General features: G+C 43.6%; 1 protein-coding gene across 1 annotated transcript in view; it reads right to left on the bottom strand.

Moving 5' to 3' along the window:
• The window catches only part of LOC121583100 (A disintegrin and metalloproteinase with thrombospondin motifs 19-like), a 143,809-nt gene that overhangs the window by 110,720 nt on the left and 7,105 nt on the right, over positions 1-25,984 (bottom strand). The window contains exons 2-6 of the mRNA XM_045225348.1: positions 21,588-22,133; positions 13,274-13,454; positions 3,655-3,827; positions 3,016-3,099; positions 2,391-2,545 (exon numbers count right to left, since the gene is read on the bottom strand). Coding sequence (XP_045081283.1) covers positions 2,391-2,545; positions 3,016-3,099; positions 3,655-3,827; positions 13,274-13,454; positions 21,588-22,133 — 1,139 coding nt within the window. The remainder of the gene's footprint in view (positions 1-2,390; positions 2,546-3,015; positions 3,100-3,654; positions 3,828-13,273; positions 13,455-21,587; positions 22,134-25,984) is intronic.

The following is a 25,984-nucleotide window of genomic DNA, read 5'->3' on the forward strand; positions in this document are numbered from 1 at the left end:
TCTGTTAATGCCTCATGACATGGAGGTCTCTCTGTTAATACCTCATGACATGGAGGTCTCTCTGTTAATACCTCATGACATGGAGGTCTCTCTGTTAATACCTCATGACATGGAGGTCTCTCTGTTAATACCTCATGACATGGAGGTCTCTCTGTTAATACCTCATGACATGGAGGTCTCTCTGTTAATTCCTCATGACATGGAGGTCTCTCTGTTAATACCTCATGACATGGAGGTCTCTCTGTTAATGCCTCATAACATGGAGGTCTCTCTGTTAATTCCTCATGACATGGAGGTCTCTCTGTTAATGCCTCATAACATGAAGGTCTCTCTGTTAATACCTCATAACATGGAGGTCTCTCTGTTAATACCTCATGACATGGAGGTCTCTCTGTTAATACCTCATGACATGGAGGTCTCTCTGTTAATGCCTCATGACATGGAGGTCTCTCTGTTAATGCCTCATAACATGGAGGTCTCTCTGTTAATACCTCATGACATGAAGGTCTCTCTGTTAATACCTCATAACATGGAGGTCTCTCTGTTAATACCTCATAACATGGATGTCTCTCTGTTAATTCCTCATGACATGGAGGTCTCTCTGTTAATACCTCATAACATGGAGGTCTCTCTGTTAATACCTCATAACATGGAGGTCTCTCTGTTAATACCTCATAACATGGAGGTATCTCTGTTAATTCCTCATGACATGAAGGTCTCTCTGTTAATACCTCATAACATGGAGGTCTCTCTGTTAATTCCTCATGACATGGAGGTCTCTCTGTTAATTCCTCATGACATGGAGGTCTCTCTGTTAATTCCTCATGACATGGAGGTCTCTCTGTTAATGCCTCATGACATGGAGGTCTCTCTGTTAATACCTCATGACATGGAGGTCTCTCTGTTAATACCTCATGACATGGAGGTCTCTCTGTTAATACCTCATGACATGGAGGTCTCTCTGTTAATACCTCATGACATGGAGGTCTCTCTGTTAATGCCTCATGACATGGAGGTCTCTCTGTTAATGCCTCATGACATGGAGGTATTTGATTAAATCAAAGAATAGAACCGGTGTTGAATTTCCAAGAGGCTAATCGCTTTAGCCAGCTAATGTGACACTTCCCCAGTTGTATGTTAGAAGTCTTAAACTGAGCAGTAGATGGTAACGCAAGCTGCATTGAGTGAGTACGCACTAGTGCATGTTCATGTCATAGGTATGACATCCCAACAAACCGTGAACATTCCCAGAACATTAGCTAAGATTCACATTAAGTTCTATTTAGGGTTTTATCTGACATTAGGATGATTACATCCCAAAAACATTAAGATAATGTTTTTGATAACAAAATATGTTTTATGTTTAAAAGGTTTCCAGGTAATGTAATAACACAATGTACCAGTAATGTGATGATTATAGAATGTTTGTATAAAACATTCGCCTGATGTTGCAAGAACATTCCTATAAGACATTTAATCTGTTCTTTAAAGGTTCCCAGAATGTTTAATTAGGTTGTGGGAACAGTCTGGTAAGAACCATGTGGGGACATTTTTATACAAACATTCTATAATCATCACCCCGACTGGACAGTTTTTGTGCTATGAGAACATTTGCCACCCCGACACTGTTTTTGGTAAAAAGCTCAGGGATTGGGCTTGAGAAATGTAACCATAGAATCATAGATGGAGCTATGGATGTAAGGTCTGACCATCAATGAGATAAAAATTATAGCTTTAAACAACTTAACCCTACTCTGTTGAATGCAGAGCAGACATTCATGAACTGTGACCTGTCTCTAATGGTCATGTTTCCAGGATAATTGTCCCCATCCGGCTCGAAGGACCATAATACATTGGACCATGAAAAAGAGCTCCATGGGAAGGTGGCTTCAGAGAGAGAAAGAGAGGGAGAGAGAGAGTCAGAGAGAGAGAGATTTAGAGAGAGAGAGAGAGAGTCAGAGAGAGAGAGAGAGAGAGAGAGAGAAAGCAGTCCAGAGGTTGAGGTCATTCAACTGTTGGGTGCTTTCCAGGGATATATGAACAGCTGCTTGTAGGAACTGACCAGAAGGAACTGCAGTACTAAATAGGTATTGGACAGTGGGATGGGAAAAGTGTTGATGGACAGGTGAGGTGACCAATGGCTGGCCTATTGGGTGTGTTCTAACTGTATGTTACGGCTGCAGGCGATCAGACCCGCCCGGACCCTTTGGGGATGAATTACCAGTGCATGTCCAAAAGTAGTGCACGCACATCCAGCAATTTTTCAAAGAGTATATAATAGAAAATAAATCAATTGAACAGGGCGAAAAATAAACTCAAATAAAGTATACGGGAGTGTGTGTGGGTATCTGCTTATTTTCTATGAACAGTGCATGCCATGGACACAGTACCTTGTGATTAGAATGGCCGTGTCCACGGAGGGTAAGTCCTCCCTCCACCGAGTGCTAAAGTCTGACATCACACTCTTCTTCCCATACTCCTCCTGCTGCCAACGACAGAAGCTCTCAAGCATCTTCTCACCATGGTGACCAATGTACATGTCTGACTGCATAGACAGACAGAGAGACAGACAGACAGAGAGAGAGACAGACAGACAGACAGACAGACAGACAGACAAAGAGACAGACAGACAGAGAGCGAGAGAGAGACAGACAGAGAGACAGAGAGACAGACAGACAGAGCGAGAGAGAGAGCGAGAGAGAGAGAGAGAGAGAGAGAGAGAGAGAGAGAGAGAGAGAGAGAGAGAGAGAGACAGAGAGAGAGAGAGAGAGAGACAGACAGACAGACAGACAGACAGACAGACAGACAGAGGGAGAGAAAGAGATCAAAATAGAAATGTAATTCATTGTTATGACCTGACATAAGGCACTATGACTGCTTATGATGTGTTCATGACATGACATTCAAAATATTCTTGTTGTAGAATATAGAAGTTAAGTTACTCTAAGTGAATCTGCTTTGTAGGTTATGGCCCATACTGTACAGCTGAAGTAGTGTTAGCTTGATGTCTCTTACTGGTGTTTCCTGAAGCAGCACAAGTTTAGTCAATCTGATATTGATCTGTATGCCCAGGCTCTTGTGTTGAAACAAGTTGAAAACCTGCAAAAAGAAAGGAATGGATATAATGTAAAACCCTTGTAATAACACAGCAACAAGAGTATATTGCTATATAGCAGCAATACACCTATCCCTTCCTTTCAGTTCTAAGCAAGTGCCTAGGGGTTTAGAGGTTTTTCTGGATAGGACCAGGGAAGTACAGGGGGGTAGGGGTAGGGGGATAGGGGTAGGGGGATAGGGGTAGGGGTAGGGGGATTAGGGGTAAGGTTAGGGTGTCCCAGGGGCCACATTCGGTCTTCAATGAATGTCTTCTTTTGGAATTTTCGGTGCTCCCTGACTGTCTACCTTTCATTTCGGTGATTATTAGCAAGCTGGACACAGTCAAGAAACTGTATGAATGTAGGTCCATTATTATTTCTACACATTTTAGTCATTTTACTCAAACCACCCGCGGGCGGTATGTTTGACACCAGTGGTTTAAGGGGTTGTTTCTGGACAGGACCAGAGAACAGAGACACATACCCATAGATATCCTATGAAATGATTCTATATGTATAGTATAATATATTTATAGTATATGTAATTCTATGTACATACCATATTCATGATGGTGAGGATGAATCGTTTGGCTGCATCTGAGCCGTGGTAGCTGACCATGGCTGGGTCTGCCACCACCACAGTCTCCACGTTGTACTCGTGGAGTAGTTTATATGAGTACCGTTTCCCTCTGCCTCCCTCAGATGGTTTCCTGTTCATACTCTTCTGTCTTTCTGTAAATAAAAAACAGAGAAAAATGACAACGCTTATTATGACGCTTCCCATAATGCCCTGCAGTCAAGTTGCAGTTGTTGACATAGGCATTTCATAAATGCTTGTGTACTGCTCAATAATGTGTTATGGAGTGGCTTATGAATGTGTTATGGAGTCCTTATGAATGTGTTATGGAGTCCTTATGAATGTGTTATGGAGTCCTTATGAATGTGTTATGGAGTCCTTATGAATGTGTTATGGAGTCCTTATGAATGTGTTATGGAGTCCTTATGAATGTGTTATGGAGTCCTTATGAATGTGTTATGGAGTCCTTATGAATGTGTTATGGAGTCCTTATGAATGTGTTATGGAGTCCTTATGAATGTGTTATGGAGTCCTTATGAATGTGTTATGGAGTCCCTATGTAATTACTATTCAAATAGTGTTACCCTATGTAGTTACTAGAGTATAACCAGAGTGTAACTAGTCAGTATAACACGGTAACTAGTATAACCAGAGTGTAACTAGTCAGTATAACACGGTAACTAGTATAACCAGAGTGTAACTAGTCAGTATAACATGGTAACTAGTATAACCAGAGTGTAACTAGTCAGTATAACACGGTAACTAGTATAACCAGAGTGTAACTTGTCAGTATAACACTGTAACTAGTATAACCAGAGTGTAACTAGTCAGTATAACACGGTAACTAGTATAACCAGAGTGTAACTAGTCAGTATAACACGGTAACTAGTATAACCAGAGTGTAACTAGTCAGTATAACACGGTAACTGCAGATAAGGAACAGTCAAATGAAACTGGTCAGATTCTGTTTCAAATCAGTTACTAGTGTAATGACACTGCAGTTCCATGTAACTCCATGTAACTGCCTGGTATCTGTAACTGAAACGCACGCCCATACATATGAAAAAGGAGTCGGTTATATAGTGACTTTATTGGTCAGCACACACTTAGTTTGAAAAGGGGTAGTAGACAGAAATTGACCTCATCTGGAGTGGATTTCCTAGATCAAAAGCAGATAGGTAAGACCTCGTAATGAAAACCTTCTTGGTCTCTGGTCCGCTTTGCGAGAGCTCGAGGGTTTAACACTGATGTGGAGATAGCCCTGTGCTTATTCAAGGTGAGAACTAGGAACGATAGAACAATGAACGTCTTACGACCGGGGCCACTGTCGTTGAACCTCGTTGAACCTGAAAGATAGGTCTACGTGTGACAGTTATGTTGAGTTTTATATGTTCACATCTTTTGAAGGGTTAAGAGATCTCAGAAGTCCGATCAGGCGAGTAGAGAAAACGTCTACGTCTACACACCATTGAGTTCTCTTGCTCGCTGTACATAAATCAGACATGGATCTCTCAATAAGCTGAGGCATGTGCTTTACCAATGGAGACTTAGCATGCAAGAGGACGAATGCTAGTGTGGAAGCTATTGCTTTCTGACATTGAGATGTATAAATTCAATATAGGGTTGAAAAATGGTCCGCAAAACATTTTTATATAGGGTTGATGTACAGTATACAGTGGGGGAAAAAAGTATTTAGTCAGCCACCAATTGTGCAAGTTCTCCCACTTAAAAAGATGAGAGAGGCCTGTAATTTTCATCATAGGTACACGTCAACTATGACAGACAAAATAAGATTTTTTTTCTCCAGAAAATCACATTGTAGGATTTTTTATAGATTTATTTGCAAAATATGGTGGAAAATAAGTATTTGGTCAATAACAAAAGTTTCTCAATACTTTGTTATATACCCTTTGTTGGCAATGACACAGGTCAAACGTTTTCTGTAAGTCTTCACAAAGTTTTCACACACTGTTGCTGGTATTTTGGCCCATTCCTCCATGCAGATCTCCTCTAGAGCAGTGATGTTTTGGGGCTGTCGCTGGGCAACACAGACTTTCAACTCCCTCCAAAGATTTTCTATGGGGTTGAGATCTGGAGACTGGCTAGGCCACTCCAGGACCTTGAAATGCTTCTTACGAAGCCACTCCTTGGTTGCCCGGGCGGTGTGTTTGGGATCATTGTCATGCTGAAAGACCCAGCCACGTTTCATCTTCAATGCCCTTGCTGATGGAAGGAGGTTTTCAGTCGTCCTGGTCCCTTTGCAGAAAAACAGCCCCAAAGCATGATGTTTCCACCCCCATGCTTCACAGTAGGTATGGTGTTCTTTGGATGCAACTCAGCATTCTTTGTCCTCCAAACACGACGAGTTGAGTTTTTACCAAAAAGTTATATTTTGGTTTCATCTGACCATATGACATTCTCCCAATCCTCTTCTGGATCATCCAAATGCACTCTAGCAAACTTCAGACGGGCCTGGACATGTACTGGCTTAAGCAGGGGTACACGTCTGGCACTGCAGGATTTGAGTCCCTGGCGGCGTAGTGTGTTACTGATGGTAGGCTTTGTTACTTTGGTCCCAGCTCTCTGCAGGTCATTCACTAGGTCCCCCCGTGTGGTTCTGGGAATTTTGCTCACCGTTCTTGTGATCATTTTGACCCCACGGGGTGAGATCTTGCGTGGAGCCCCAGATCGAGGGAGATTATCAGTGGTCTTGTATGGCTTCCATTTCCTAATAATTGCTCCCACAGTTGATTTCTTCCAACCAAGCTGCCTATTGCAGATTCAGTCTTCCCAGCCTGGTGCAGGTCTACAATTTTGTTTCTGGTGTCCTTTGACAGCTCTTTGGTCTTGGCCATAGTGGAGTTTGGAGTGTGACTGTTTGAGGTTGTGGACAGGTGTCTTTTATACTGATAACAAGTTCAAACAGGTGCCATTAATACAGGTAACGAGTGGAGGACAGAGGAGCCTCTTAAAGAAGAAGTTACAGGTCTGTGAGAGCCAGAAATCTTGCTTGTTTGTAGGTGACCAAATACTTATTTTCCACCATAATTTGCAAATAAATTCATAAAAAATCCTACAATGTGATTTTCTGGAAAAAAATGTCTCAATTTGTCTGTCATAGTTTACGTGTACCTATGATGAAAATTACAGGCCTCTCTCATCTTTTTACATTTACATTTTAGTCATTTAGCAGACGCTCTTATCCAGAGCGACTTACAGTTAGTGAATACATATATATATATTTTTTTTTTCATACTGGTCCCCCGGGGGAATTGAACCCACAACCCTGGCGTTGCAAACGCCATGCTCTATCAACTGAGCTACATCCCTGCCGGCCATTCCCTCCCCTACCCTGGACAACGCTGGGCCAATTGTGCGCTGCCCATGAGTCTCCCGGTCGCGGACGGCTGCGACAGAGCCTGGATTCGAACCAGGATCTCTAGTGGCACAGCTAGCATTGCGATGCAGTGCCTTAGACCACTGCGCCACTCAGGAGACAAAGTGGGAGAACTTGCACAATTGGTGGCTGACTAAATACTTTTTTTACTCACTGTAGGTGGAAATGCCTTAGGATGAGAGGACAATGTGCAAATCGCGAGGTAGAAAATATCAAGTGGATAACTACCTACAGGGTGAGAATGTGTCACTGGGCCTTTGTGAAGAACATGGTTTGTTGGCTCTGTTGCATTATGCTTAAAAGTAAAGTATGGTCAGTAAATTAATATACTGTAGGTAGAGACATTTTACAAACATGTTCCACAATGCCCATTATTATTAGTTTTATCATTACGTAAAGAGATACGTTTAACTTGAAAATACATTTGTGTAGATCTTCCATAGCATTAGGAATACTAGAATGGACATGCACTATGCTATGACAGTATAAAAGATCAGCCATTTTGGTAAAGAAGTTGGTCAACCATGGTCAGCCAGTGCTGTGATAAGATATTATGTACAACAATGAATTTGAAGATTATCTGCACAGTATGTTTATTAGCTAGCTAGCCAACCAGTTTTAGTGGAATGATTCCATTAATTTTTCAAATGAACTTCCACTATGCCAACATTCCATACAAACAACACAGTTAATCCACAGCCATACACTGGCTGAAATCAGTTGATGATAGGACTTAGACAAGCTGTAAATGCAACAAGTACTGATGTTGTATCACATTATATTTTAGAGGCTATTTATACAGAACATGTGTATAAAACCTGTCTAAACCGTATTTATAATATATGCCACATTTTGGTGTGACAATATTTTTTATATTACACAATTTCTGATATATTACACGCATCACTTACAGCCCAATAGGATGCTCTCAATGGTGCATCTGTAGAAGTTTGTGAGGGTCTTAGGGGCCAAGATGAATTTCTTCAGCCTCCTGAGGTTGAAGAAGCGCTGTTGCGCCTTCTTCACCACACTGTCTGTGTGAATGGACCATTTCAGGTTGTCAGTGATGTGCACTCAAAGGAGCTTTTCACCCTCTCCACTGCGGCCTCGTCTATGTGGATGGGGGCATGCTCTCTCTGCTGTCTCCTGAAGCGTAGCGGAGGTATTATTGCCTACCTTCACCATCTGGGGTCGGCTCATCAGGAAGTCCAGGACCCAGTTGCACAGGGCTGGGATCAGAACCAGGGCCCCAAGCTTAGTGATGAGCTTGGAGGGCACTATTGTGTTGAAGGCTGAGCTGTAGTCAATGAGCAGCATTCTTACATAGGTATTCCTCTTGTCCAGGTAGGATAGGGCAGTGTGCAGTGCGATGGCGATTGCGGTGTCCGTGGATATGTTGGGGCGGTATGCAAATTGTAGTGGGTCTAGGGTGTCGGGTAAGGTGGAGGTGATATGATCCTTAACTAGCCTCTCAAAGCACTTCATGATGACAGAAGTGAACGCTACGGAGCGATAGTCATTTAGTTCAGTTAGCTTAGTTTTCTTGGGTACAAGAACAAGGGTGGACATCTTGAAGCAAGTGGGGACAACAGACTGGGATAGGGAGAGATTGAATATGTCCGTAAACACTCCAGCCAGCTGGTCTGCACATGCTCTGAGGATGCGGCATGGGATGCCGTCTGGGCCAGCAGCCTTGTGAGGGTTAACATGCTTAAATATCTTACTCACGTGGGCCACGGAGAACAAGAGCTCACAGTCCTTGTGAGTGGTGGTGGTCCGCATCGGCGGCACTGTGTTTTCCTCGAAGCGGGCAAAGAAGGTGTTTAGCTTGTCCGGTATCTGCGGCGTGGTTGGTTTTTCCCTTTATAATCTGTGATTGTCTGGAGTCCCTGCCACATACATCTAGTGTCTGAGCTGTTGAATTACAACTCCACTTTTTCTCTGTACTGACGTTTTGCCTGTTTGATTGCCTTACAGAGGGCATAGCTGGAATGTTCATACTCATCCATGTTCACAGTCACCTTGCCATGGTTAAATACACTTTCAGTTTATCTATCCACGGTTGGTTTGGATCATTTCTAATCATCACAGTGGGAACAACATCTTCTATGCACTTCCTTATGAACTCAGTCACCGAGTCAGTGTGTACGTCATTGCTATTCTCAAAGGCAACCCGGAACATATCCCCGTCCGTGTGGTCAAAACAACCTTGAAGCATAGATTCCGATTGATCAGACCAAAGTTAAACAGTACTTACCACGGGTACTTCCTGTTTAAGTTTCTCCTTATAGGAAGGGAGGAGCAGAATGGAGGCGTGATCTGATTTGCCGATTGGAGGGTGGGGGCGGGCCTTGTAGCCGTCCCGGAAGGGGTAGTAGCAATGGTCAAGAGTTCTCTATGAGCGAGTAGCGCAGGAGATGTGTTGATAAAACTTCGGTAGTGTTTTCCTCAGATTTGCTTTATTAAAGTCCCCAGCTACAATAATGCGGCCTCAGGATATGCGTTTTCCAGTTTAAACCAAGTCCAGTGTAGTTCCTTGAGAGCTGTCAGGGTGTTTACTTGAGGGGGAATATACACGGTAGTGACGATGACTGAAGACAGTTCTCTCGGGAGGTAATGTGGACAGCATTTGATGGTGAGGTATTCCAGATCGGGAGAACAAAAGGACTTGGGTTTCTTTACGATTAACTAATCATGAAACATACACCTCCGCCTTTCTTTTTACCAGAGAGTTCTTTCTTCCTGTCCGCGCGATGTACGGAGAACCCCGCTGACTGCATGGACGGGGACAGTATATCCAGAGAGAGCCATGATTCCGTGAAACAGAGTATGTTGCAGTCCCTGATGTCTCTCTGGAAGGAGAACCCCCCCCTGAGCTCGCCTAGTTTATTGTCCAGGGACTGAACATTAGCAAGTAATATCCTTGGAAGCGGTGGATGGTATGCACGCCCGCTAAGTCAGACTAAAAGCCCACTCCGAATTCCTCTTCTCCGTCGACGGCATCTTGTAGCAACCCCTGGGATCAGTGGAATTGCCTCGGGAGGTACGAACAAAGGATCCAATTCTGGAAAGTCTCATTTTTGGTCGAAATGCTGGTGAGTGACCGCCAATCTAATATCCAAAAGTTATTTTCGGAAAGAAACGTTCTGAGCAAATAATGTAAGAAATAACACAAAAAAGGTATATATATACAGTACCAGTCAAAAGTTTGGACACACCTACCTTTTGTACTATTTTCTACATTGTAGAATAATAGTGAAGACATCAAAACTATGAAATAACACATATGGAATAATGTAGTAACCAAAAAAGTAAAGAGTGTGCAAAGCTGTCATCAAGGCAAAGGGTGGCTATTTGAAGAATCTCAAATATAAAATATATTTTGATTTGTTTAACACTTTTTTGGTTACTACATGATTCCATATGTGTTAGTTCATAGTTTTGATGTCTTCACTATTATTCTACAATTCTACATAGTTTGCTAGCTCACCTGGTTAGCTAGCTCTCTCAGTCTCATTGACCACCAAACATAGCTAATGCTAGCTAGCCACTTAATATAATTTGTTTTTTTTTAAATGTATGTAAGCTAGCTAAGTTAACAATGCTATGAATACAACTGCCATCTGCAGTCGATATTCGGATACGATTTGAGTGCACTGGATAGCTCCAAAAGTGGTTAAAGCTTTGACTGCATATTTACAGTGAATTCTGAGCCATTAACAGCAGCTAGCTACACCACATACATCATTTTACCAGGTTCCTGTGAAGCAATTGAAATGACAGTCCACCACAACATACCCAAGAGTTTCCTGATTAGCAAGGGGTAGTCTGTGTTTAATTTCATTGTGTATTAGAAACACTGTTTGAGATCATTGTGAGGGGATTTCGCCAGTGGTTGAATGGGGAATTCGGCTTCCCGGGAAAATGATGTCCGAGTTTGCAACAGTAACCAAGGGGTCAATTAGACTGGTTTGGAAATCTCCCTGCACGTCAACTATGACAGACAAATTGAGGAAAAAAATCCAGAAAATCACATTGTAGGATTTTTAATGAATTTATTTGCAAATTATGGTGGAAAATAAGTATTTGGTCACCTACAAACAAGCAAGATTTCTGGCTCTCACAGACCTGTAACTTCTTCTTTAAGAGGCTCCTCTGTCTTCCACTCGTTACCTGTATTAATGGCACCTGTTTGAACTTGTTATCAGTATAAAAGACACCTGTCCACAACCTCAAACAGTCACACTCCAAACTCCACTATGGCCAAGACCAAAGAGCTGTCAAAGGACACCAGAAACAAAATTGTAGACCTGCACCAGGCTGGGAAGACTGATTCTGCAATAGGTAAGCAGCTTGGTTTGAAGAAATCAACTGTGGGAGCAATTATTAGGAAATGGAAGACATACAAGACCACTGATAATCTCCCTCGATCTGGGGCTCCACGCAAGATCTCACCCCGTGGGGTCAAAATGATCACAAGAACGGTGAGCAAAAATCCCAGAACCACACGGGGGGACCTAGTGAATGACCTGCAGAGAGCTGGGACCAAAGTAACAAAGCCTACCATCAGTAACACACTACGCCGCCAGGGACTCAAATCCTGCAGTGCCAGACGTGTCCCCCTGCTTAAGCCAGTACATGTCCAGGCCTGTCTGAAGTTTGCTAGAGTGCATTTGGATGATCCAGAAGAGGATTGGGAGAATGTCATATGGTCAGATGAAACCAAAATAGAACTCTTAGGTAAAAACTCAACTCGTCGTGTTTGGAGGACAAAGAATGCTGAGTTGCATCCAAAGAACACCATACCTACTGTGAAGCATGGGGGTGGAAACATCATGCTTTGGGGCTGTTTTTCTGCAAAGGGACCAGGACGACTGATCCATGTAAAGGAAAGAATGAATGGGGCCATGTATCGTGAGATTTTGAGTGAAAATCTCCTTCCATCAGCAAGGGCATTGAAGATGAAACGTGGCTGAGTCTTTCAGCATGACAATGATCCCAAACACACCGCCCGGGCAACGAAGGAGTGGCTTCGTAAGAAGCATTTCAAGGTCCTGGAGTGGCCTAGCCAGTCTCCAGATCTCAACCCCATAGAAAATCTTTGGAGGGAGTTGAAAGTCCATGTTGCCCAGCGACAGCCCCAAAACATCACTGCTCTAGAGGAGATCTGCATGGAGGAATGGGCCAAAATACCAGCAACAGTGTGTGAAAACCTTGTGAAGACTTACAGAAAACATTTGACCTGTGTCATTGCCAACAAAGTGTATATAACAAAGTATTGAGAAACTTTTGTTATTGACCAAATACTTATTTTCCACCATAATTTGCAAATAAATTCATTAAAAGTCCTACAATGTGATTTCCTGGATTTTTTTTCTCAATTTGTCTGTCATAGTTGACATGTACCTATGATGAAAATTACAGGCCTCTCTCATCTTTTTAAGTGGGAGAACTTGCACAATTGGTGGCTGACTAAATACATTTTTTCCCCACTGTACATGTAGTTCAACTAGTAATTTTCCTACATTTTGCTGTAGCTTGGTGGTCATTGAACTAAATTCAAATCTTGGTAATGTTTTCAGTAGTGAATTACTTTTTTGCAATGTAGGGGTGTAGCTAACTACTGGAAGTACATAATTTTTTTTTGCAAAAATAAAATAAAATATGGGTGAAGGCAAGAATTTCCTTTATTTTTTGGCATCAGACCTGCCTTATTTTCACTTGAAACATCATTTTTGTGTTTACTAGGCTAAGTTACACATTCTGTTAACATCTGACTCCAGAGGGATTTGTTCTTGCAATTTGTAGCCTACAATATTTCAGATTTAGATATGTAATTTTTCACGAAGTAGATTGGATGTAGTGAACTTCTTTGTCAAAGTAACTTTAGTTAAGTAAACTATATTTTTCTTAAGGGTAGCTTTTGTGTAGCGTAACTTCTTCCAGTGTGAAGTAATTTGTACCTTGTTAAACTATATTTTTAGAGTAGCTTCCCCAAGACTGCATAGCCAGTGTAGACCAATAAGCATATCCCTAAACCAATTTTCTAACCAATCTTAAAGATAACCATTTTGCTTATTTTGGATATCAAGGTTAACCGAAAACTTTAAAAAGTGCACTATCCCTTTAATAACATCACTGTTAATAACTTCATGAACATCTTCATCAATAATGTGTCTGCAGCACAAGATGGAGGAGGCCTACCTGGGATGACTCCACAGTAGTTGATCCTTGTTTGTTTGTCCGTCGTCTGCTTGTCTGTCTGTCTCTCCTCGGTGGTGGAGCGCTTCCTCCTGTACACGCGGTGAGCCTGTCCCATGACAGCCAGTGTTTGATTGACAGGCTCGATGTAGAGGAAGTCCCCATTGAGCTGAATGAAGCCCATCTGCAAAAAATGGACAAGACAGAGATGGCTTGCACTCAAACCGCATTTTTTCATGACCATCTGATGACAATGTAACCAACTTACACTTCATCCACTGACAAAGGAGGGGAGATATTGTAGGAGAGCACAGCAGCATATCAATCTAGGCTTCAAAATACATTTACATTTTAGCAGATGCTCTTACCCAGAGCGACTTACAGTAGTGAGTGCATACATTTTCATACTGGCCCACCATGGGAAACGAACCCACAACCCTGGAGTTGCAACCACCATCCTCTATCAACTGAGCCACACAATACCTGCTGATTTGTGTCTGGGGAAAAATGGCTTCAAACTGCACAGTAGCGCCATGAGGTATTCTTGATGGTTTTCTCATAGTTTTTTTATTTCTATTTTACCTTTATTTAACTAGGCAAGTCAGTTAAGAACAAATTCTTATTTACAATGACAGTCTACACCGGCCAAAACTGGGCCAATTGTGCGCCGCCCTTTGGGACTCCCAATCACGGCCGGTTGTGATACAGCCTGGATTCGAACCAGGGGGTCTGTAGTGATGCCTCAAGCACAGAGATGCAGTGCCTTAGACCGCTGCGCCACTCGGGAGCCCACACGATTGAAAAGCTTATTTCTGTCTCTCCCTGATTGGCTTACATCTAAGAGAACACCTGGCTTAATTATGAATGAGAGACGAACATACAGCAACAAATGCAGATTACATTGAATGCAAGACCTAAACATTTCATCACTCATCACTTGAGCCCGCTGTGTTGTCGCTGTCCTGACAATGTCATCAGCTTGATATACATTGACATTTCATAAGTAGGGGGGCTAGCTGACTGCCTGACGTCAGTGCATATCAAATGATACAACACACACCGCACTGCGTTTGTCCTTCGCAGTCGGTTCACAGCGTCTCTCTCTGAGCAATAAGGAGCAGCATTCTCATTGGTTGGTGTGAACGCTAGTCAGGTTGAAGTGGTTGTGGCATTTCTCTGAACCACCAGGCTAAACACACTACACAGAACTATGGAACCCCAGACCTGAAGGCTTGGAGCCATGTCGTGCGGCCGAGACGTCTACAACTAGGGGAACTTTACATTGCAGGTTAGTTAGTCCAAATAACAAGGCCCTGCTTACACACTCAACGCCGCACACCACCTAGAGCTCCCCACTACCTAGAGCTCCCCACTACCTAGAGCTCCCCACTACCTAGAGCTCCCCACTACCTAGAGCTCCCCACTACCTAGAGTTCCCCACTACCTAGAGCTCCCCACTACTGAGAGATCCCCACTACCTAGAGCTCCCCACCACCTAGAGCTCCCCACTACCTAGAGCTCCCCACCACCTAGAGTTCCCCACTACCTAGAGCTCCCCACTACTGAGAGATCCCCACTACCTAGAGCTCCCCACTACCTAGAGCACCTCACTACCTAGAGCTCCCCACTACCTAGAGCACCTCACTACCTAGAGCTCCCCACTACCTAGAGCTCCCCACTACCTAGAGCTCCCACTACCTCCTCACTTCCTAGAGCGCCTCACTACCCAGAGCGCCCCACTACCTAGAGCTCCCCACTACCTAGAGCTCCCCACTACCTAGAGCTCCCCACTACCCAGAGCTCTCCACTACCTAGAGCTCCCCACTACCTAGAGCTCCCCACTACCCAGAGCTCCCCACTACCTAGAGCTCCCCACTACCCAGAGCTCTCCACTACCCAGAGCTCTCCACTACCTAGAGCTCCCCACTACCTAGAGCTCCCCACTACCTAAAGCTGCCCACTACCTAGAGCTCCCCACTACCTAGAGCTCCCCCCTACCTCCCCACTACCTAGAGCTCCCCACTACCTCCCCACTACCTAAATGTCCCCAACACCTAGAGCTCCCTGTCTCTCATTGCAAGCTCCATAACCTCAAATTGTCCATACGCACCCATTCCCCCCAGGGTTAGCCTCCAAACGTGGTGAAAAAATTGCGAGGAACTCTCCAACAAACCCACGGAGGGATTACCTGATGTTTGGAAAGAATGTTCCAAGAGCGGGCCCTCCTGGAGCTCAGTTGGTAGAGCATGGTGCTTGCAACGCCAGGGTTGTGGGTTCGATTCCCATGGGGGGCCAGTATGAAAAATGTATACACTCACTAACTGTAAGTCGCTCTGGATAAGAGCGTCTGCTAAATGACTTAAATGTAAATGAGTAAAGGAGGGTTAGGGTTGCTGGAGGGGAACGAAGGGAGAGGGTAGACCCATGGTGAAGTTATATTTGGTTTGGGTTCATTTAGGTTTGATGACTTGTGCAGACTAAACAAGCCACCGGCGCAGCCTGGTTAAAAGAAAGTGGGCTGATGAGGAGAAAATGGCTGCCCAATGTGGGCAAAGATAGACCGAGGGCAAGGCATGACCACTTCAAGCCTTACTGACCCTAGTCTCAGAGATCCCAGACCTAGGGCAACAGCAGTAGGTCTGGGAATCATGCCAGTCAGTGGTTTTAAGCTTGTAATGCTAACGTCATGGCACATGCAAACCACTAACTTGCGAAACGCACTCATTGAAAATATCCTCCGCGAGCTCCATCTAGCTAGCTACCGGGAATGTTTACGACAGGACATGAAGGGATAGGGCTCTGATGGAGTTCCACTTCTTCTTCTCTATTCCAACTGTACTCATACAGGTACTTCGACAGGTACTTCGACGGGTACTTGTACAAACGTGTATGCTGGAACATTGGTAAATTCTGGGAGGCAAGTGTAGAGAGACGACACTGACCCCTCAAAAACAGGTCTGAGGATGGTTCACTGACCTATGTTGACCACCTTTAATTTCAAAGGACTTTTCACATCAACAAGGCATCAGTGTGGAGTCCAGCAAGAACAGAGCAGTAGAACAACATGACTAATGGAGTTTGACTTCTGCACTGGCGTTAGATATTTGGGTCATTCTGTATCAACCAATTTCTCCTTCTCACCCCAGTTATCCCTCCTCTCAGTTCTGACATTGCTGTTGTTGCAGTGTTATGGCTATGTAATTACACCAATTAAAAGGGCTTAGGGTTGAGGTCGCTCCGTTTACTGCCTGTCAATCACCCCGCCAACTCCATCCTTTGTGCAATTTTTGTGCATCACCGCCTGGTATGGCATCCTGCTCGGCCTCCGACCGCAAGGCACTACAGAGGGTAGTGCGTACGGCCCAGTACATCACTGGGGCCAAGCTTCCTGCCATCCAGGACCTCTATACCAGGCGGTGCCAGAGGAAGGCCCTAAAAATTGCCAAAGACTCCAGCCACCCTAGTCATGGACAGTTCTCTCTGCTACCGCACGGCAAACGTTACCGGAGCGCCAAGTCTAGGTCCAAAAGGCTTCTTAACAGCTTCTACCCCCAAGCCATAAGACTCTTGAACAGCTAATCAAATGGCTACACAGACTATTTGCATTGCACAGTGACCGTACGTACATACCCCAACCAGAAGCCATGGATTACAGGCAACATCCGCACTGAGCTAAAGGGTAGAGCTGCCGCTTTCAAGGAGCGGGACTCTAACCCGGACGCTTATAAGAAATCCTACTATGCCCTCCGACGAACCATCAAACAGGCAAAGAGTCAATACAGGACTAAGATTGAATCGTACTACGCCGGCTCTGATGCTCGTTGGATGTGGCAGGGCTTGAAAACTATTACAGACTACAAAGGGAAGCACAGCCGCGAGCTGCCCAGTGACACAAGCCTACCAGATGAGCTTAACCACTTCTATGCTCGCTTCGAGGCACGCAACACTGAAGCATGCATGAGAGCACCAGCTGTTCCGGATGACTATGTGATCACGCTCTCCGTAGCCGATGTGAGTAAGACTTTTAAGCAGGTCAACATTCACAAGGCCGCAGGGCCAGATGGATTACCAGGACGTGTACTCCGAGCATGTGCTGACCAACTGGCAAGTGTCTTCACTGACATTTTCAACATGTCCTTGACTGAGTCTGTAATACCAACATGTTTCAAGCAGACCACCATAGTCTCCGTGCCCAAGGACACAAAAAAAAAAATATATAATTATAATATTTTTTTAAATAGATAACCTGCCTAAATGACTACCGACCCGTAGCACTGACGTCTGTACCATGAAGTGCTTTGAATGCTGGTCATGGCTCACATCAACACCATTATCCCAGAAACCCTAGACCCACTCCAATTTGCATACCGCCCCAACAGATCCACAGATGATGCAATCTCTATTGCACTCCACACTGCCCTTTCCCACCTGGACAAGAGGAACACCTACGTGAGAATGCTATTCATTGACTACAGCTCAGCGTTCAACACCATAGTGCCCTCAAAGCTCATCACTAAGCTCAGGACCCTGGGACTAAACACCTCCCTCTGCAACTGGATCCTGGACTTCCTAATGGGCCGCCCCCAGGTGGTAAGGGTAGGTAACAACACATCTGCTACGCTGATCCTCAACACAGGTGCCCCACAGGGGTGCGTGATCAGTCCCCTCCTGTACACCCTGTTCACCCATGACTGCATGGCCAGGCACGACTCCAACACCATCATTAAGTTTGCTGACGACACAACAGTGGTAGGCCTGATCACCGACAACGATAAGACAGTCTATAGGGAGGAGGTCAGAGACCTGGCCGTGTGGTGCCAGGATAACAACCTCTCCCTCAACGTGACCAAGACAAAGGAGATTAGCCACCCTAGTCATAGACTGTTCTCTCTGCTACCGCACGGCAAACGGTACCGGACAGGGGCGGTGTGTTCAATAGGGCGATATGGGCGACGCACTGCCAAACGGGAAAAGGAAGGGATTTTTTTTCTAATCAATTATATCACGGCAACAGTAGTTATCAGTGTTGTAATCTAGACGTCTGATCTGCCACAGTGCCACTAAATGTCCAATCAGGCTAAAGTCGTGCTTCAAATGGCCCCCCCCCTTTTTGGGGCGATTTCAGTCAGGTTGAAAATCGCCCAGAAGTCTGTCATAGACTCCCATGTAAAATCTATTTTTTCAAATATCAGAGCTTTCAATACAATCTCTATGGGTTTCTGAGGGCTTGCACTTACGCGCTTTCGTCATACGTAACATAACCATGAACGTAACTAAGAAAAGAGCGGGTAGCCTCATCAATCAATTCACTACTACTGTGAAAATGGCTAGGCTTCAGTGCAACTCGATTGTGTCTTTGAAAGAAGTTCCTTTTTGTCGGCGAACAAATGAAGATAAATTGGCAACGAAACAATTAGGACCTCCCAGACCAAATTTAATAATTCAACAGGTTTCTACTAAAGGGGGAAGTCCTACACCCGAGGATTTTCCAAAAATTGGTACGAACGAAAAACCTGGCTAGCAGGCTGCGATGTAGCTAATGCAGTCTTCTGCTACCCCCTGCTTACTCTTTCACCCTGAAGGCGGCACGGCAGACAGCACCGCTTGGACAGCGACTGGTGTGTAACGGACATGCACCATCTTTCAGGAAAGATTAAGAAACATGAGCTGTCAAAGACCCACATGGATTGCTGTTTGAGATTGTCTGCTTTGGGGAGAGTGAACATTCCCACTCAACTGGATGAGGGATACAGGCTAGCTGTCCGCCGCCACAACGATGAGGTTAGTGTTGATAATCACAAGTTTACTGGAGAACTGAAACTGACAAGGCTGACAAGATAGGACCCTTTTGTCCATTGTTATTGGATAGGAACAGAACTTATAACCAGCTCCTGACCTAAATAGATCTTAGCACAACATTTTACTCAACATATCATATTCCATATTCACTATAACAAATATATTTACTACGACATTAGCAAGAACCGCCACATCCTCAGCCGGCTAATCCAGTGTGTGAAGTTTTGCGGAGTGTTTGAGTTAGCTTTGCGAGGCAAAGATGAAACTGAGGGCTCCACCAACCCTGGTAAGCCAACACTTTTGAGATCAGTCAATAAATGCTTCTGGTATTGACTTATATGCTGCCCCTGTCTTCATGTTGTTGCTGGACATATCTTTTTTAAAATGTGTGTAGGTCACCTAAATCATCAGAAAAATTGCCCCCCCTGAGAATTTTTTCAGGAGCCGCCACTGGTACCGGAGCGCTAAGTCTAGTTCCATAAGGCTTCTTAACAGCTTCTATCCCCAAGCCATAAGACTCCTGAACAGCTAATCATGGCTACCCAGACTATTTGCATTGCCCCCCCACCCCCACCCCATATTTTTACGCTGCTGCTACTCTGTTAATTATTTATGCATAGTCACTTTAACTCTACCCACATGTACATATTACCTCAACTACCTCGACTAACCGGTGACCCCGCACATTGACTCTGTACCGGTACCCCCGTATATAGCCTCGCTACTGTTATTTTACTGCTGCTCTTTAATTATTTGTTACTTTTCTATTTTTCTTATTTATTTATTTTTACTTATCTATTTTTTACTTAACACTTATTTTTCTTCAAACTGCATTGTTGGTTAAGGGCTTGTAAGTAAGCATTTCACTGTAAGGTCTACACCTGTTGAATTTGGCGCATGTGGCAAATACAATTGGATTGGATTGGATTTGAATTTGAGCCATGACCAACTCTGCTATTGTCAATCAAACATTATTAGACATAGACGATACAACATGTCAAATTGTCCTCTTGCTCGTGACGTTTCAGCAGTTCCTGTCAACTTTCGGAATGATTCAGTATTTTAAAAGTGCCACATTTTCCAAATATGCAGAACTATGGAATGAAGTCAACCTTGCCATGCCATTGAAACGTCAGGTAAAGGCTAATCTCCACACAATACACATACATACATCAGAATGCATAGAAGTTGTAGACACTACAAAAACAAAATGTATCAGTGCTTGTCAGTCAGTGCAGAGAGAGAGAGAGAGAGAGAGAGAGAGGTTGATGAAAATTCAACTTTATGGAACGTTTGTCGCATTCTAAAATGAGCATCAAAATTCTGTCACCTTTGGTGAGTCTGCTGAGGTCGACAATGTGCTAGATTCCTCACGCTGACACTACTGTGGCGTGAGCCTCAGAACCTTAGACCATCACTTCAAACAGTACTCTGTTTATCTTAGATCAGAGGTCTGCCTGTGGAATATTTCTCAGTGATACATCGTACTGCCTGTTGTGAGCAATGAGCCAAATGTGTAGAATGGCATATACTGGTTCTACAAAATGACTAGACACAGATACTGGTATATTTAGACGATAAAAATTCAAATATTGCCAAACTACACAACTGGTCCGTCGCCATCGTAAAAGTTAATTCACATGAACTGCAATATTTCATTAATTGAGAGCTTGTTTTCGCATGGACAAACAGGGAGAAAAAAACAAATGAAGGGAAAAGCAATACTGTGCCTTTGCCAAGCTCATTGCGTGTTTCAATGTGTGTGAGGCGAAGCTTCGAGTTAACAAGACAGAGCCCGGGACTGTGGTCCAAACTGTTGAGACTGAGTCCAAGCCTCTCTAACCACAGGAGCTCACCCTTAAAACCTCAGGGGGCTGCTAATGATTCTGTACTGTGGCTCACGGAGAAGTTCATGTTGTCTGCCCTGAGACGGCACAAAGCAGGGTGGGCCAAAAAGGCAGTGGACCTTGGAGAGTTTACCTCCCACACATTCAAAAGATATACCTAAGGCTAAGGGGGTATGCTTGGAGTTACACACATATAAATACACAAATAAACTACACTACACTACACACACACACACACACACACACACACTGACAGAGACACAGTGTAGCTACAGTACATTCCCACTTCAGACACACAGCACAAGGGCATTTTCAACATCCCTATCAAACTGTCACAATGGGTAGACTATTTGTTTGAGTTCAATGGTCCTTGTCCTATACATACCTCCAACTCTGAATGTAAGAATCAGTCCAGAATTACTTGAGCTAACGTCTAGAACGGTGTGTTTGGATTGCAAACATTAAATGTAGCCTGTTGTTGTTGTTGTTGTGTAACGGTACGCAAACTCAGAAGTGTGATGTTGGCTATGTCAGGTGTTACAGACTGTTCCATTCTCATGCATGAGCTTAGCATATGCTTTTTAAAGATACACATCGAACAACACTTAGGTCTATCGATAAGCATAACTAATATGCCAATCGTGGTATTGACTTGAATATTATATATTTACCAGTCCTGCGCAGGTGCTGAATGAGGCAATGGATCCTGCGTAATTGAGAACAGTTCCGCTGTAATAGCATCCTCTCTCTTCTGTGTTGGCAGCGGACGAAACTGGCATACTGCGCCGAGATGCCTTTCGTGTTTTCTGTCTCCTTTCCACCATGAATTTCTGGGACAGAAACCGAGTGTCTCTCTTCAGGATGAGGTGCAGGTCCCTGCCAAAAGCAGGAATTTTGAGTCTCAGCCCTGAGGAAGCGGCCGTTTGCGGTCCTTGCGGTTCCCAATGATATAGCTCTGGAGATTCGTACTCTTCCCAGTTTGAAATGGAACGAACCTCCCGAGAGCTGCTCCCGGCGCTGGCGTCAGTCTCTCGGCTAGTTGGTTTATCGGGAGCCCCGGAGCTGGCGTCAGTCTCTCGGCTATTTGGTTTATCAGGAGCCGGTGGACCTGTGTCTGGAAAAACCTCGGGGAAAATAATTTCGGACTCGGATTCCTGGAAAGGGTGCGGATCTGGAGAGTAAGAATAGGAAATGAGGGAAAGAAGACAGCAAATACCCTAGGATTAGTCGTTATAGTCTTTTTCGGAAAGGTGAACTGGAGCAAAGGAAATGTAGCCTATGGATGATCCTGTCTGCGCCAATAAAATGACTGGGTGATGTCTCACCTGCGCATCACTATATTAGCTAACTCAGCGAATTACAAAAGTGAGAAACAACGACAATTGTTACCATGCCTTGTGAGTACCTGATTAACTAAATCAACTTCTAAACTGCATATTGAAGGTGTTTCACATATACCTGCAATGGCAAATGCTCCAAGAAAACATAACTGATGGAGGAGACTGAAGATGCGCTTTAGATGCATATTCACAGTTAATGTTCAATTAACTTTTACAGATAGTGTCGTTAAAAAGTTGCTCTCCGTGCACATTAGTCAAATTCTGTGTTGTCTATGCGCTGCCTGATACTTTTTTCCATCTCCCGGTAAATGCGCCTCTCTCCTCTCGCACATGAACGTGTTTCCAAATGAATGACTCCGTATCCTGCACTGTAAAAATAAAAAAGTCAGCATAGGAGAGAGAGAGAGAGAGATTTGTATAGAAGTGTATTTTGATGTATGGACAGCGCGCACTGAGCGGTAGAGAGCACACTCGAGCAGTCAAGACTGCGCGCTCTAAATAGCCTGCTCAACTGCAGTAAGACCAGAGAAGAATATAGCCACACTTGTTGAGCTGCTACCTCAATTTATTGGGGAGGAGGTGTGCAAAAAAAAATACAAAATGCAGGCTTCTTTTTACAGATCTAATTGGAGCATAATAAACTACTGTCTGTCTACTATAGCTATATATTGGAGTTATTTTGTTCAAATTGAATGAAAACATCTCGTGTCAAATTGTTGTCACTTCGTTTTCATTTGTTTGAGTTTTCATTTAGCTTCTCACAGAACAAATGCTGGTTCTTTCCATTTCATTTCCTGGACACCTGTATATATTTTGGATCATACAATAAAGGATAATACAAGGTTGTGTATCGCCAAGGTCTGTCGTGTTTGATTTTTACCATAGTCAAAACATATTTTCCAAATAATGATTTCCTACGTTTTTTTCCTGTGTAATAAAGAGAGCTGTATAATTGTGTAAAAACAGTAGCCTAGTGGGCTGCAGTGATTCGTTTTGCATTCATTCACCATCATCAGTTAATCCCATGCTCCTAACCCTTCTCAACGTTTAAGTCTGTGTATTGGAGAGCCCATTCTCAGCAATGACTCTGGGGTTTCAAAGAGCTTGGGGTTTTCTCCAGGATTCTCTAAAGTTTAAACTAAATGATAGGCTTATCAAAAGTGTCAGCAAGACCACTGATATCTTTTCTATGTGATCCTACAGTATTCCAGACTTCTATTCAAGATCGATTAGGTCCACAGTAGGGCACCCACTAACACCCTGGACCAGAGCTAGCACCCACTAACACCCTGGACCAGAGCTAGCACCCACTAACACCCTGGACCAGAGCTAGCACGCACTAACACCCTGGACCAGAGCTAGCACGCACTAACACCCTGGACCAGAGCTAGCACGCACTAACACCCTGGACCAGAGCTAGCACGCACTAACACCCTGGACCAGAGCTAGCACGCACTAACACCCTGGACCAGAGCTAGCATGCACTAACACCCTGGAACAGAGCTAGGTCCCATCCAGGTGCTATAGAGTACCACACTATTAGTTATAATACCCATAAAACCTTGCGGTCAAACGGAAATGGTTACAATTGTTTTTCCACCATACATTTTTCCCATATGGGATTCTAGAAACACTTAAAATAAGGGCTGTGTTTCGTGTAGGTTTACCCTGGCGTGACATTTTGATAACCGTGTAAATACATCTAGGACAAGGTGACGTTTATCAATATATTCGCCTGTATTTATCCCCCCAAAATGAAATGCTAATTAGCTGCTAATGTGGCTATCATAAAGAACTACAAATGCCATGATGATCTGGACAAGACTGCCAAATTGAGGCAAAGGTAAGAATCTCTGGATTAACTATCTAATGTTAGCTAAATGTAGTAATGAATAAATTGGCAACATTCCTTTTCTTGTGCAAGTTTTAAATTGACACAATACCTGTTAGCAAAGGTGTCAGTTAGAGATGACGTGCAGGAGCTTGCAGGGATTTGTAGTCTTGTATGATGTCTACTTTGATGCTAATTAGCATTTTTTGAATCTGAGAGTAAACAGAGCCGAATATATTGACAAAAGCCACCTTGGTTATTTGAAGTGCATTTAAAATCCCCAATGTGAAAAAGACATAGTGGAAAAACGATTGGGTATTATGACACCTCCACTATGGGGCTCTATGGGGCTTTGTACTACCACAGCGAGTTGACCTGATGCAAAATGATCTACTCTATTTTTCAACGAGGGAGGGTTTGAGTAATACTTGATAAGTCTGATTTCTCCTGTGCCAAGGCATACTGGAATGATTTCACTTGGCATTTGCCTTTTGGCATATCAAATCTCAAGGGTAATGCAAAGTTGATTAAGATCTTTTCAATATAGTCCTCCTACCACGTTGCATATTGCGGAATCATTTGACACATTTCAACACAAATGAAAACAAGAAAGAATAGCACAAGTAATCAAATTGGCAACAACATGGGTATGTAATCAATTAAGGCATGCTGAGTTCAACCTTTGCCAGTCTTGCTGGCATGTTTGGTATTGATGGGCCAGGTTTAGTGATGTCACTCACTCAGTCAGTCAATGGTTCTCGTCTGGGCGGTGACTTTAAAAGTGGCAATCTGCAGTTGCTACATCTATTTCAGGACTTATAAATTAATGATATGAACCCATTGATTCTTAAAGAATATAACTTATAAATGCCCCATGAGCTTAGTTCAACTGTCGGACCCCATCAGAACCCAAAATATGAACTTGTTTTACTCCAGTGTTTGTAAACAAAGTAAATGTAAACAAACACTATATTGCCTCAAAACATGGTTAAAACTATAATTTAGATATCATGGAGGGTCAGTCCTTGCATTCATAGCTCTGTCTATGAATTTGAGAGTGGTTTCTTCAGCCCCATCCCTCAGCTTTTTACAGAAACAGGGGAGGGGAAAATGCTTTTTTATTGTTTAAACTGCTGATTGCTGCTTTAAAGGGATCATTCAAAAATAATAATCATCACAGTTTTTTCTATGTACTGAAAGTGCTCAATCTTGAAAAATGGACTGCTGGCATGCACAATTCTTTGGGATTGCATCAACAGTGAACTAATAAACAAAACGCTAAAATATAGTTTTTGAAGGGAACTATCCCTTTAACAGATCCTCTTGTTGTCTAAATACCACGTCAAACCATGGAGTATCAACCGTACTCTGGTTACAAAGAGATAGTATATACTTGCAAGTTGCAACTACATAATAACTGTAGTTGCAATGTGACTCCTTTACATGACTCCAGGACATGACTCCTTTACATGACTCCAGGAAATGACTCCATTACAGGACTCCAGGACATGACTCCTTTACATGACTCCAGGACATGACTCCATTACAGGACTCCAGGAAATGACTCCATTACAGGACTCCAGGACATGACTCCTTTACAGGACTCCAGGAAATGACTCCTTTACATGACTCCAGGACATGACTCCATTACAGGACTCCAGGAAATGACTCCATTACAGGACTCCAGGAAATGACTCCATTACAGGACTCCAGGACATGACTCCATTACAGGACTCCAGGACATGACTCCATTACAGGACTCCAGGACATGACTCCATTACAGGACTTCAGGACATGACTCCAGGACATGACTCCTTTACATGACTCCAGGACATGACTCCTTTACATGACTCCAGGACATGACTCCTTTACATGACTCCAGGACATGACTCCATTA

This window comes from Coregonus clupeaformis, chromosome 15 (assembly GCF_020615455.1).
Source record: "Coregonus clupeaformis isolate EN_2021a chromosome 15, ASM2061545v1, whole genome shotgun sequence".
NCBI lineage: Eukaryota > Metazoa > Chordata > Actinopteri > Salmoniformes > Salmonidae > Coregonus > Coregonus clupeaformis.